Source organism: Mugil cephalus, chromosome 20 (genome assembly GCF_022458985.1).
Source record: "Mugil cephalus isolate CIBA_MC_2020 chromosome 20, CIBA_Mcephalus_1.1, whole genome shotgun sequence".
Lineage (NCBI taxonomy): Eukaryota > Metazoa > Chordata > Actinopteri > Mugiliformes > Mugilidae > Mugil > Mugil cephalus.
The window spans coordinates 14085582-14098777 of NC_061789.1; the positions used below are offsets into that span (position 1 = coordinate 14085582).

Sequence of the window (13196 nt, forward strand, 5' to 3'; positions counted from 1 at the left end):
TGAGAACTGTGTCACAATTTTTAATCGACTTTCAGAAGAGAATAGTGTCTCCTCAGTAAGAAATAATTTCAGAACAAAATCTTAATTCAGAGAATTATCTGAAAAATGGATTTGGAAAGGTTGGATTTGAGGGAAAACAAGACTAAACCAAGTTGTAAATAGCATTTAAATAAAGGTAAATTTGAGAATTTCAGAGAAAAGTCACAGCTTTTACATTAAAACTAAATCTCTGGCATCTAATATTATAATCGAGGAAGTGATGAGGAAAGGTTGGACATGAGAATCACTTGTAGCTTTGAGGGAATGTGAAATATTAAATTCTAAAATCGCAGTGAGAAGTCAGTGAAGCCATAATTCTGCCAAAATTGGTTCTGAACCAAAGATATAATATTATTCGAGTTCAGCATTATAAATTCTGGTAGGAATAATCTGTGTGTTACAGACAGCATGGCTTCGGAAATATTCAGATTTATACAGCATGTGTTTAATATCAAAACTTTTCCATATAGTTCATCCGGGAAAGCTGCTTTTACTTTGGAAGTCAAATTAAAACTGTCCCATTGGTTCTGGACATCTTGCAGCTCTCAAATCCTCTTCACGTCCCCCTTCACTTGGATTTATAATTCCAAAGTAAACCAGAATGTTTTCGCACATACACACACACACGCAATCTGTGTGTGCACTGAGGCGTGAATGTACACCAGCAACAGCACCTCGCCTCCTCCAGACAACTTCTAATACGCTGTTTTCTGTTCCCCCACCCCCACCACCACGAGTTTGATAATTAACTGAGGTACCTGAATCGGTGACGTGGGTGGAGGGTGGGAGAGGTGGTTGGGTGAGGAGAAACTGAGGAAGAGAGAGAGGAAGAGGTGGATGGAGGCGGGCCGGAGAGGAGAGAGAGGTCTTGCCTCTTGTCTTGCCGAGGCTCTTTGATTCAGTGGCAGTGGCTGAGACGGCCGTGTTACCGGTCACTGTTTACCCGGTAAGTAACCCTCCTCTTCTTCTTTTCCGTCATTCAGCCCGTACGTCTCATTTGAAAAGAATCGAAGTTAATTCTCCGTTTTCGCTCAGAAAGTCGTTAGAAAAAGTTTACGCACGAAAGGAAAATGAATGAGGCGAAAAAAAAATGCATTTCTGCAATGTTGGTGCAATTCGGGATAATGAATTGAGTCTTATGCGTAGTTGAGTAGAAGAATATTTTATCTTTTAAGTTACGCGGATATAGAAAAAGATCGACATTATTTATTTATTTATTTTTTTGTCTGATGCTGATGCGCTCCGTGCCAAATGGAAACTTGGGCGCTGTCCATGGTGCTGTAAGTCTTCGCGGACTCAGAATCGCATCAGTTTTTTGGAAATGAGACTTTTTTCTCACACGTCTGCTTTCAACAAAGTTTAGAATGTAAGTTATAACGATCAAATGTCTTCACTCCTCCACAGTGTGACTGCGAGCCTCAATCACGCTCGAGACAAACGGCTAAGTAAAAGGGAGATCTCCCGGGAGGACACTGAGTCCATATCGCATTTCTGCGGACGAAATCAAAGAAGACGTTTGACCAAAGTCAACTTTTATCGGAAGACGTCCTCTGTAGTGGGTCACCACAACGTCTGAAGATGCACGGTGTGTCAGTTGTGCGCAAAATCTGCCAGTCAAAGTCCGTAAGCTTGGCACAAACAGGAGTACCAGCGATGAAGAAACCCGCAAGAAGCTCCACTCGGTAAGAAGTGGAAGATACCCAGAGGCTAAACAGAAGAGAGTGGAGGCAAACAACTACCAGCGCGTCCTCAAATGATGGGGATACAGCACCTTCTGCTTATTTTGATTTACTTAGACCCGCTGAATGTCCTGTGCGCAGCCACCACCAACAAAAAGAGCAAAATCCCTCTGAGGAAGAACTCAAAGTTGAAGGAGGTCAACGGCAGCACCACAGTGGTCCCCTCGGGCGCGGCTGTCCCGGGGAGGATCACCCAGGTCCAGGCTCCCTCGGTCGGCGTAGTCCAGCACGACACCTGCATGGGCTACTACGACGTGAGCGGGCAGTACGACAAAGAGTTCGCCTGCAACAACACCGACCACCGCTTCTGCTGCGGCAGCTGCTTCTTGCGCTTCTGCTGCGCGGACCGGGGGAAGCGTCTGGAGCAGAAGAGCTGCACCAACTATAACACCCCGGACTGGATCAAAACCCAGCCTCCGTCACCGGCACCAACAGGTGACACGTACGACCCAGAGCTGGACCAAACCAACACCACGGTCTACATCACCTGCGGGGTCATTGCGCTCATCATTGCCATTGGGATTTGTATTAAAGTTGCCTATGATAAAGCCACCAAGCCTCCTCAGGAAATGAATGTGCACAGGTAAGATATGTCATGATATCAGCATTTATTCTGGGTGATGGGCAGTAGAGAATAACGTGTTGTGTGTAACAATACACACAATAATCTTTTTTGCCGAGGATGAGACTTTTTGATGTCTAAGAGCTTAAACTTAGAGCCTCGGTATAATGAGTCCAATGACCTTTTAACACACGTATTTCTCCTTCCCAGAAATTACCCTTTCAAAAATGTCTAATGCTTCACATCCTTTTCTGTGTCAGTCCTCAAAGGGGGAGTGGGTGGTATTTCATGTCCGTTGAACCTCAGGGGGAGATAAAGAAAATGCCACGGAAAACCATTAAGAGGGATGCTCCTGATGGGAGTGGCCTCTTCTACAACGACACTGTTTTGAAGTCCTCCAGGCACCAGCAGTGATCACTGAATTGCTGAATGAATGTTAAAGCGTCATAAAAAAAAAAAAAAAACATCCAGTGGCCATTTCAGTCACCAGCTGAGCAAACAGCTATGTAGTGATGTTGAAAGCAACCCGAGGCACTGCTTTTCTTAACATCGCCACAAATGATTCCCGAAGGTCGACAATTATATTTCTCTAACAAAACATTTCTGTTTTCCAATCTGACCTTGATCAGAGTATGAATTCATCTTTGTTGCCAAAAAATAACTTAAATGATCAAATTCTGTGAATTATTGTGGCTTTTGAAAGACAGCTGGTCTGTTGAAAAGAGAGCAGAGAGTTGTGGTGTAGAGTGTTTACATCTAGACAGCTTTCAGGGCAAAAAAAATTCTTGAAATTTTCCAAAAATGTCCTCATACTACCCGAGGCTTTTGAGTGTAATGTGGGTTGATCAGACTTCTATCCCATAGTTGTCAAAAGACTGAAATTCTGATTGGTGCACACAAACACAAACTACATGAAATCACCATTAACCAACTGAGCTCCACCCATTTCAACCCACTGAGAAAAGACAACCCCCAAACACCAAATGTCGCAATCTGTCCTGAAAATCTGTTTGATCAATTTGTGTATGTGTAAAATTCCATTAGACATAAAAAAAACATTCCCAGTTGTGCAATTTAGGTAATACAGTCTTCTGAGACTTATTTGAATATGAGCATCTCATGAACATTTGTAACTGACAAATGACTGAATCCCTCCCAGTGATAAACCCGGAGAGAAACATCCCAGAAATCTCAAGTTCTTCAGATTCCCTAAAGAGCTTTTGATTTAGTATTTTCCTGCTCATCGTTTTGGTTCCCAAGGTCACAGTCAACTCTCTTGAGCCATTATTAAGGCAGTCAGCACCAGACTTCATAAAGACATAGCTGAAGGTTTGCTGAAGTGCATTTAGCAGCTGTGGACTTTTCCTTTTTCCGTCTGTATTTTTCTTTGGTCTGTACCTGGTTTAAAAAGGAAATTGAACATTGAAAAAAAGTCAAATCGGCTCCAAAATCACGCTAATGTCACAAAATTACTGCACGATTTCTAAATGTTTTCATCAACAGCCAAATTCGCCAAATATCTGCAGTCACCAAGTGGGCAAAATTTGAGTATTTATTTGGGTTGGAGTGGAGTGGGTGTTCAGACGAGTGCAGAAAAGGTGAAGTGTAAACCCCAAACCTATTGTGTGTTTCTGTTTGTTGGACTGTACATAATTTTTATGATCTTAAACCACACCTGCCTGCGCGGTCTGCTGTCTGATTAATGCTCCATCCCCACTGAAGCGGGTATTAAAAGAATAAATGGCTGTTTAGATGGGGTCAGGTCGGGATAAAATTGCAGGTTTTCCATCCACTTCTGAAGAAAAAATTACAGCCACTTTGTCTTTGCTCTTATTCAGGAGTCGGTTGAGTCACCCCCTGTTATCCAGGGTTTGTTTTGGACAGAGCAGAGGAGGATGCCTTGCTTCTCAGCTGGAGCCCAGAAGTTGACTTAATGTTATGAAGATAATTGAGCATTGTTATGCCTCAGTCGTAAAATTGTGGTGCCTGCTGCTTTGAAAATGTCAAGGGAGATTACTCAGCGTTTGTTCTCCGAGAAACACAGTGACTGGGTCTTGATAAAAAAATGTCCAAATTCAAGCAGCTGCAACAACACAAAGGAGCGCTTTCAATGAATCACTTATAGATTACGTTTCAGCCCCAGTGACGGTTGTAAGTGTCTTTTAAAAAGTTGGCACAGCCTGTTTCTAATATGGACTCATGAGACTTCATAATGCAGTATATTGTCTGAAACAGACACAAAGAGAAAAACTAATCTCATGACGCAGCATTCCTTCCATCTCCGTGAAATGAAGAGATGACATTTATGTCTTCTTACTGCTCTTCTACCCACAGGGCGTACTTTCAAGTGCATCTGCTTAGTGCCACCACTTCAATACGAGCGGTGGCAATGAGAGTTTAGAGAGGGGGGCAATTAGATGAGGAGGCATTGCTTGCTGGGTGCTCAGTAGCGTTTTCCTTCTCTTTTTTTTTATGATTTGTTTATTTTCACCGACCATTTGGCGCATGGAGCTGTCGTAATGATGTCTGCTGGAACAGACCTCAGAGCCTGGCAGCACACATTCGAGCTGACAGCCATGACCAAGAAGAAGCAGTGGAACATGGGATTAGCTTTATATTTGGCAAAGGTCTGCGCCTCAAAAGTGGGAGCGTCTCTGTTAATTTCCGTTGCTTCCCTGAAGTGATTTAGCCTCCTACCTCTCCGACTGAATGGAGAATGTGAACAGAATAGTGAGCTGTTGGCAGACCTTTGCTGTTTGGTCTGTGACCTTCACCGAAAGACAAGAAATGCGAGTGAGAGCTAAAGTCAGTGATTTGAACAGGCTGTATTGATTACTTTCTGCAGGGCAAACTGAGATGCAATTTATGCCAGATAGATTGTGAGAATCAAGCTTTGCTCTCTGACTAAAGGAATGCAGCACAGAAAATGCCAAATGCCAGGTATTTGAGGTCAGAAAAGAAAAAGATTTTCAAACATTGTCACTGTAAATCTTCATAGATGGGCCATTAATGAATGATGAAAGTGGCCAAATATCCTAAATCATATGGACTCTTAAGCAATTTTTAATGAAAGTGTAAGAAACTGTGTATTGAGTGCCCGGGGAAATGTGGTACTCTACTGAGTACCTAGAGCAGCAAGATGGTGAACTGTATGTGGAATTTCAAATGAACCAATGAAAAAACGTGTCATTCAGTGCAGTAATGTTGCTCACTGATGTGTTTTTGTGGCATGTGTCAGGTTTTGGATACATAGACTAAATTAACATCACTTCATTGCCAGTTAAGGATGTTTTCTATATCAGTCGGGAGTTCCCCAAGGTGAGGGTCTTGGGCCACTTTTGTTTTTAATCAAAATGCTGTTTTTTCCTCTGTCAGGTAGCATGCAACCATGTCATATTATTAAATGTAGATTTTATCATCCTGAAGCCAAGTTTTCTATCACACAAATTAGTCAGGCTTCAAAATATATGACAAAACTCTTGGCAAATGGTGGGGCTCCAACTAGTTATTCCTTGAACAGTGATCAAGGGTAACTGAATATTTGCAAATTACAAAGTCCAGTAACTTTGACGATTTATATACATTTATAAGATGAGCAACAATTAAAAGTGCTTTTTTGATATATGTTGAAAGTTACTCCTCCTGCTCCTGCAAATGATAACTCCTGCTGCACACGACGAGGCAGTCAACTGGGACAATGTAAAATCAGGTCGCCTCTGTCTGTGAAAAAGAATTGGCTAAAGTGTGCTCATCCTGGAAGGGAAAAGCTATTAATATACAGTGTTTCTCCCAAAGTCACAGAGTTATGGGAAAGTGGACTGTGTGGTTGCTTTAGGTTGACATTGACACAGTTAAATTGCCCTTTCACTTCCTTTAAGAAAACACAGTATCGGCACTCCATCTCACAGAACTGATACTGTGCCTGAAATATCATTGTGATTTATATTCAAAAAAGAAGCTTAATAAATAGGCGTTGTGCTTGAGTCGAGCATAAATAATTGTCTGTATCTTGTTTATAGCAGTATTGAAAATCTAACTCTCTTGTGAGAGTGAGTGTAATTAGGATTTCTTCACTGCATTGCTCCAGACCTCTGTAATTCAAACTCGAGCTGCAGCTGAATAACTTGGGAAGACTTTAAGGGTGGAAAAAATTAAACAAAAATGTTGTTTACTGGAAACAGCAAACATTTGTGTTTTGTGTGATTTCCTTTCAGAGCCCTGGCAGACATTCTGAGGCAACAAGGACCAGTTCCAGTTTCTCAGTATGAACATGAAAACATTGCCGCGATTGATGGGTCCCCCAAAGACGAGACGCCGGTCAGAACCTCGAAGAATCATTACACACCTGTTCACACTAAAGCATCAAATCACGGTGGGTCACACTGCACTGCTTTAACACAGATCAATAACTCAGACTGTGAAATGGAGTATGGTTGAAAGGCAAATAACTGGTTTTATGTGTAGCTTTCACAGCATGTCCATATACCAATACAACCTTATGTTATTATGGTGGTGTAAGCTTTCAGTTTTGTAAAGAGAGACCCGCTATCACTCTCTTTAATCTGCCACAGCACCATGTGATTGACGTCTACTGAAATACAGGCTTTTCCCTCAGTCTTTCTCAAGAGGAAACATATATGTAAATGTTTAGCAAATGAAACGCAAGGGCCTATCGGAGTTATCCTCTCCCTCTTGCTGCGATCTCATAAGTCCACTCAGCATTGCTCAAAATTGAGATGCAAATTATTATCTTCTGACAGTGACACAAGCTTTTTGTCCAGAGATAATTCTGGAGTGCAACGCTGTTCCTCCTACTTTTAGCCAGTCGGCCTCCAGATTCCTGCTCCAGGGATCAGATCGTTTGCTAAGTGCCCTAGTATGGTGTCCCAGATTCAACAGTGTTATGTTTTACTCTTGTGCCACCCTGCCTCTAAAACTCTTTCCATCAGCGTCACCATTGAACATGTGTCAGAAGAGGGCTGATATGGACTGAACTGCAGGAAATTAGCTGCTTTTCTCACTTTTCTTCAGCAGAAGGATTTTACAGCATTGGTGGTCGAGACTGAAATGGGACTTATCCTAAAAAAAAAATGTTTTAGCATATGAGATTGTTTTCACATAATGATAAAGGCGTTTGCAAGTCACCATCCCAGATGGTCTCCAATAATCCATTCTTCATTATTTATCAGAATGTTTCTATGAATCATGCTGCCTTTTGACATTTGAAGCTCAAACGAAATAAGTGAAATAAATGCTCATGCATTTAAAAATAATAGCTAATTGAGAAACAGTAAATGCATATCATCATCATTTAAACACCACGCTGTAAATCTGAAGAGGCAGACAAGCAATCAACAGCACTTGTGCTCCTTTTCAAGTCAGTTTAAATGAGGCGTTCCCCAAGGTTAGATTTTTGGCCCACTGTTGTTTTCAGTTTAAATCCATGTTCCCAGTCAAGTAACACAAGACCATATTTGATTATGCAACGATTTGATATTTTCTTGCCATCCAAAGCATTAATTAGCTCCAACTACATGACAATAGCTTACAAGTCACTAATAGCAATTCAGAAAGTCCTGGAATTGAGGGCCCTCATCATATAAAAATTAAATTGTCAATCAAGCAAAATGTGGAAACGTCATCAAATTCCAACCCCAAACTTTAAGTCATATTGTCTAAAATTCACAAAGAAAATGTTCTGTTTTGTGAAGGTGTCAAAGAGGGGTTGCTGCATAAAAACTTAGAGACTTGGCCACATCATCTCTGTCTGTAAGCTTAATCACAGAGTAAGGAACATTCCTCTGTGTGATTCACAAAACCACAACTTGTTGTTTTCTTCAGTATACGGTAACACCCACAGAAAAGATGTTGGCAAATTATGAAAGCTGTGCCTCATTAGCCTGCTATTGTCTTCTGTGTGAACATCAACAGGACAACACATAGCGGGGTGAATACTTTTGAATGGAGGAGAGGACCGTGCGCAGGCAAGGATGGATGCACTTCATGATTCCAATGTGACAAATCCAAAAAACTATAGGAAAAGTATATTTCTCATATTAAAACAATTCCAACAAGTCCAAAACAAGGCGCTCAGTGAACAAAGATCTGTTCCGCAAATGTTTCCAGTCAGTATTGTAGGTCATAGTTTGTCTTTCTCTTACAAATTCTTCTTCACCACTTCCTTGACCAGCCAGTGTCTACGATAAAGCCAAGAAAATATCAGCAATGTAGGAAATTCTTTGACTTTTCAGACCCCTTTCATCTCTCTGTAAGAATGAATTAGTAGAAGAGAGGAGATTCTTTTGTGAGGCATTGATGTAGCATTAAAGAGTATAAAATACGGCATCACTGATTCTCGCTGAGTTCCTCTTTTCCGTCTTTTTCACTTGTCTTTATATGTTGTAAAAACTGCCATTCAAATATTTAGATTTAACCCAGCTAATCCAAAAAATAACAGAATTAGTAAAAGAGGCTTATGGCATGCAGCAGTGGTTGATTATTGGATATGAGCTCCAAACAAATCATGTTTGCTGTTCCTAAGACAGAGATATTATATCCACGATGTGACGCTGATGGAGTGTGTCTTGTGAGGAGGATGGTGCACCAGCAGAACTGTCCCAGAGAGAGCATTATCACTTTAATTTCCTGCAGTTCTGTTCTCTCGATTTGTCCTCCAAAGTTTCTTTGTTGCATATGTGTTCCATACTTGCAGTCTGCAGACAGAATGAAATCATCTCTGTTGGATTCTTACAGCAACTGGGATCATTTTAGTTTCGATGGGAGCCATTTTGGGAGGAAGATTTCCCAGGGTGATGACATGTAGCTGATGAAAATGAGTCTGGATGAGAATCAGTTTGCCTGTAGAGAAACAATTAGAGACTGCTGGTGTCTGTATTTATTGCCACAAAGTTGGAAGGATACGTTTATTAAAACTGAAATGGAAACATTAATGTTTTCCTCTGTACAAAGTAGGATTAAAAGACTGATGTAAATTTCATGTTAGGAGTATATAAAAATTACAGCTCTGAACCTAGAATCCAGTTAGTTTAGGACTGAGACTGTAAATAGCAGGAGACAGCCTGCCTACCTCCACCTCTAGAAAACATGTTTGTTTCTGTCTCTTGGTCAGCCTCAGTCAGTTTCTGCAATCTTGTCATGACAGCAACGTTACTGCGCGTCTGTGTCTTCTGGTCAAGTTGAAAATGTTTCAACTTGGTCAAACACTCAAGCACGCATCCCAGGAGATGATGAATCTAGACACTGACTGGAATAAATCAGAGTTGAGTTCTAGTGGTTGAGCTGGATGCAAGCAGCAACTGTCACGCCACCATTTACGAACCTTAGCTGATGGTTTCATGAAGCATGACAACGATGCCGACAGCAAGAAACAGAAACCCTTATGTTTTTAATACTTGCCTCTTTGGACAAGGCATGAAAAGTGCACAATGCAGTCACAAATTTCATGACTGTCTTTTCCTTGAAGGCTGATTCAAACTTTTTTCCTAAGCAGAAATAATACATAAGAATACATAAAAGAGGAAAAGGATGAAATATTAAGAGCTGGTGGAGGTCTGTCGGGGTTACGGGTGGAAGACCAGGTGCACACCAGTTAAGGGATTTGCCAGTCACACCTCTGAGCAAGGCCTGCGGGGCACTTGGCATAACTGGTGCTAGGAGAAGAAGAGCCGTCAGCAGCGGTAATTTGGAGGCAGCAGAAAAAAACATCTAGATGGCTCTGGTTGAAGAAACGGGAACAGTCGAGGCATCAGAATTCCACTTGGACTCAACGGTCTTATCAGCCACAGTCAGGTCATCTGGACACGGGTGTCGGTTGTGAGACCCAAAATACCCAGTGACTCCAGGAGACAGCACTGATTATGCGTCCGTGTTTATGCACGAGGTCTTGACTAACTGCCTTTGCTAAGGTTTATTTTCTCATAGGTAGCAGTAATAAATTGTTACAGGTTCGCAGTCCCTCGTGGGAGCAATTTATATCACAGCCAGCATCATCAGCTACATGATTTCAGCTCCATGGTTTCGTCTTAGTAGCATATAGAGGTTATGAATCATCAGCAATTCACCCTCTGAGACAAAACACAAACAGGCTATATCACATGATAATGCACCACACCAAGCACAGGGTGATATCCCTGTTCCCTTTTTTGGATGTTTAACTGATTTCGTCAAAGGTCCCACATCAACAGCGATGGTCAGAGTGTGTCAGTAATCACTTTTCAGTCATCCTCTGGGTTTGATTTAAAAAATACAACAGTGAGCTGTGCTGCTGAGGTTTCAGTGCCAAACTTCAGTGTGATGAAGACCAGGCCTAATGGTCCCAGGTGTTTTTTCTCATTATGATAATTTGAAATGCTGTTCGATCCCGGCTTCCCTAGGCCTGAAGGTCTGAGTGATGTTATTGACTTTGAAGTGGCTCCTCTGAGAAAGACGCGTTTAACTGTTCACAACTAACACAGAGCGGGACTAACGGAGAGGAAGACAAAGTTTATCAAAGCACCTCTCATCCTTCCTTTCTCGTAACTCTTTGGATTTTGGATCTTTTTGTTTCTTTTCTTCAGCTGGTCGATGCTACATTCTTTCATTGGCATTTAACACTTGTCTGTGATTGACAGCACAATTGAATGCGGCCCAGGTCCTAGCCGGCACATTGACTCGCTCCTTTGTGTTCATACTGCACTCTCAATTACAGCAGTGCTTCAGAGCGGAGTTAGCGGTGACGTGGTACAAATTGCATTACGGAGCTTCTAACACAGGGGAAATCCAAAAGGCTTTAGGTTGATCACACTGCACTGCACTACCCGCAACTCTCCAAAATATTAAATCAAGCGAATCAAACCCCAAGCATCCTCCTAGCACTGAAGTTCTGGATTTTACTGTCCAAATAAATTTGAATGTTTAATTTACTTTGGAGAAAGAAGGAGCACTGATAAATGGTCAATGTGAAAGCCCCGAGTTCTGCTGCCTCAAGCAATACATATTGAGATGAGCCCATCGGAGAGCCTGTTTTGTCCATTATGCCATTTTAGCCCTGTTTAATATTCTTGTTGCTTGTGGGTTCTCTTTTTTGAAACTGAGTTCAGGGTTTAAAGACCCATCAACACCAGCATTTTAAATAAAAAAAAAACTTGTGTGGAGTTTACTTCTCCTTTAAAGTCCAAACTTGAGCACGAATAACCTCAAACTTAACCGCATCTTTGTGTGCGTGTTATATGCTTTTGTTTGCATGGGAGCTTCACAGTGAAAAGAAAAGTACAACCAGTCCGGATACAAATGTACATCAGCTGAACTCATCTTTTGCACCAATGATTTAACCTCCCGGGTTTCATATGTGTCTTCTGGCCATGAAGTTCTGCTGGCCACAGTTGAAATGTCTTTCTTTTGTGAACCTTTTGCCTCATTAGCTTCCAAAAATATTTTGCAGAAATATTAATTTCCCACAATTCTGTCTCACCAGGGCATTATGGGAAAGACACCCTGCGCAGTGGAGGCCAAGACATGCACAACTTTATCTCCTCTGGGTTTGTCACACTCGGACGTGGCCATTTGAAAGGTAGGCCATCACCGTCGTGTCTTTTTTTCTTTTACAGTACCGTGACTAATAATATTTTCGCACACCGAGCTACTGCGTCATGCTGTCATACCGTCTCTGCCAAATGACTGCACAACATTTAAAAAATAAATAAATAAAAAATCAAACAATGTGACTTTTGTTTCAGCTCAGTGGAAGTTGCACGTTCATAAAGGCTTGAAGTGACATCTTACAAAGTCCTCGCGCACACTCCTTATCTATGATTAAATCCACACTTCCAGTGACAAAGTAACACCTCGACACTCCGTAGGCAGCCGGTGTGAATGCAGCATGGCGCCGCAGTTGATTTCTCTGCAATTGTCTTTCGGTTGTAGTCAATCAGAGGCAGCGTTTGGTACCGAATGCGCCATAAACACGAGGCCTGTTGTTGTGTGTTTTTTTTTGTTTGTTTGTTTTTTACAGCGCAGCACTCCATAGACGAGTCAGGGCAGATGTCCTGGCAGGGCGACCTGGACATCCCCATGTCCTACGGTACGTTCTCCAAGTTTCCCAGTCGCACAACCTGTTTCCTGCTCGCACCTGATAAGAGAAGTCGCTCACACTTCATACACAGGGATCAGTCGAGTGTCCTCGTCAGATAATCACAGCACAGTCGCTGAGTGCAGAGTGCCAGAGTTGTAAAAATTGTATTTACGTTTTAGTCGGTGGTTCTGTGAGCCAAAAACATTTCCTCTGGGGTTTGTGGGACAGCAGGTCAGAGCGAATGGTCCATACAAATGAAATTTGTATAGACAGGTGAGGCTGTCAGACATTAACAGGGCTGCTGCGAAGAGTAAAGGTGTGAGCGCAGGCAGCAGATAAAAGCTTCTTATATGTCTGTAAGGTAAGTGGAAAAACACTCAACGTGCAGCTTTTTGCTTTCGCTGAGAGCGACCATCTGGCTGAATGCAGAGTCTAGTTTGTGTATGTCATTTATACCTTCTTTCCATCTATAATTATGCTCCGAAGCACAATCAGCAGCGAGAAAAGTGTGTTGAGTTCCTTTGAGTACTTTGAACAATGAGGACTGGGACTGAGCCGCTCATGTTGACATTAGAGGTAACAAATGTTTTTTTTTTTGTTTGTTTTTTTTTTACTGAAATTACTGTGATGCAGGAAAAAAGAGAGGGCGTCTGAGTAGATGGTGTGTATGACGCAGAAGAGGGTGGAGAATTTCCTGTGCTTGTTCGGCTTGTTGAGAGGGATCTTGGTAACGCACTTCAGGCCACCCACAGCTGTTGTCATCTTTACACAGATTACTTGATCCAGA

General features: G+C 41.9%; 1 protein-coding gene across 3 annotated transcripts in view; it reads left to right on the forward strand.

The window, feature by feature from the left end:
- Window positions 1–853: 853 nt before the first annotated feature.
- Window positions 854–13196, forward strand: part of LOC124998445 (protein shisa-6) — a 61597-nt gene continuing 49254 nt past the window's right edge. For all 3 annotated transcript variants that reach the window (XM_047572857.1, XM_047572860.1, XM_047572859.1), the window contains exons 1-5: window positions 854–985; window positions 1444–2361; window positions 6555–6712; window positions 11813–11908; window positions 12350–12418. In XM_047572857.1, coding sequence (XP_047428813.1) covers window positions 1793–2361; window positions 6555–6712; window positions 11813–11908; window positions 12350–12418 — 892 coding nt within the window. In that variant the 5' untranslated portion in view covers window positions 854–985; window positions 1444–1792. The remainder of the gene's footprint in view (window positions 986–1443; window positions 2362–6554; window positions 6713–11812; window positions 11909–12349; window positions 12419–13196) is intronic.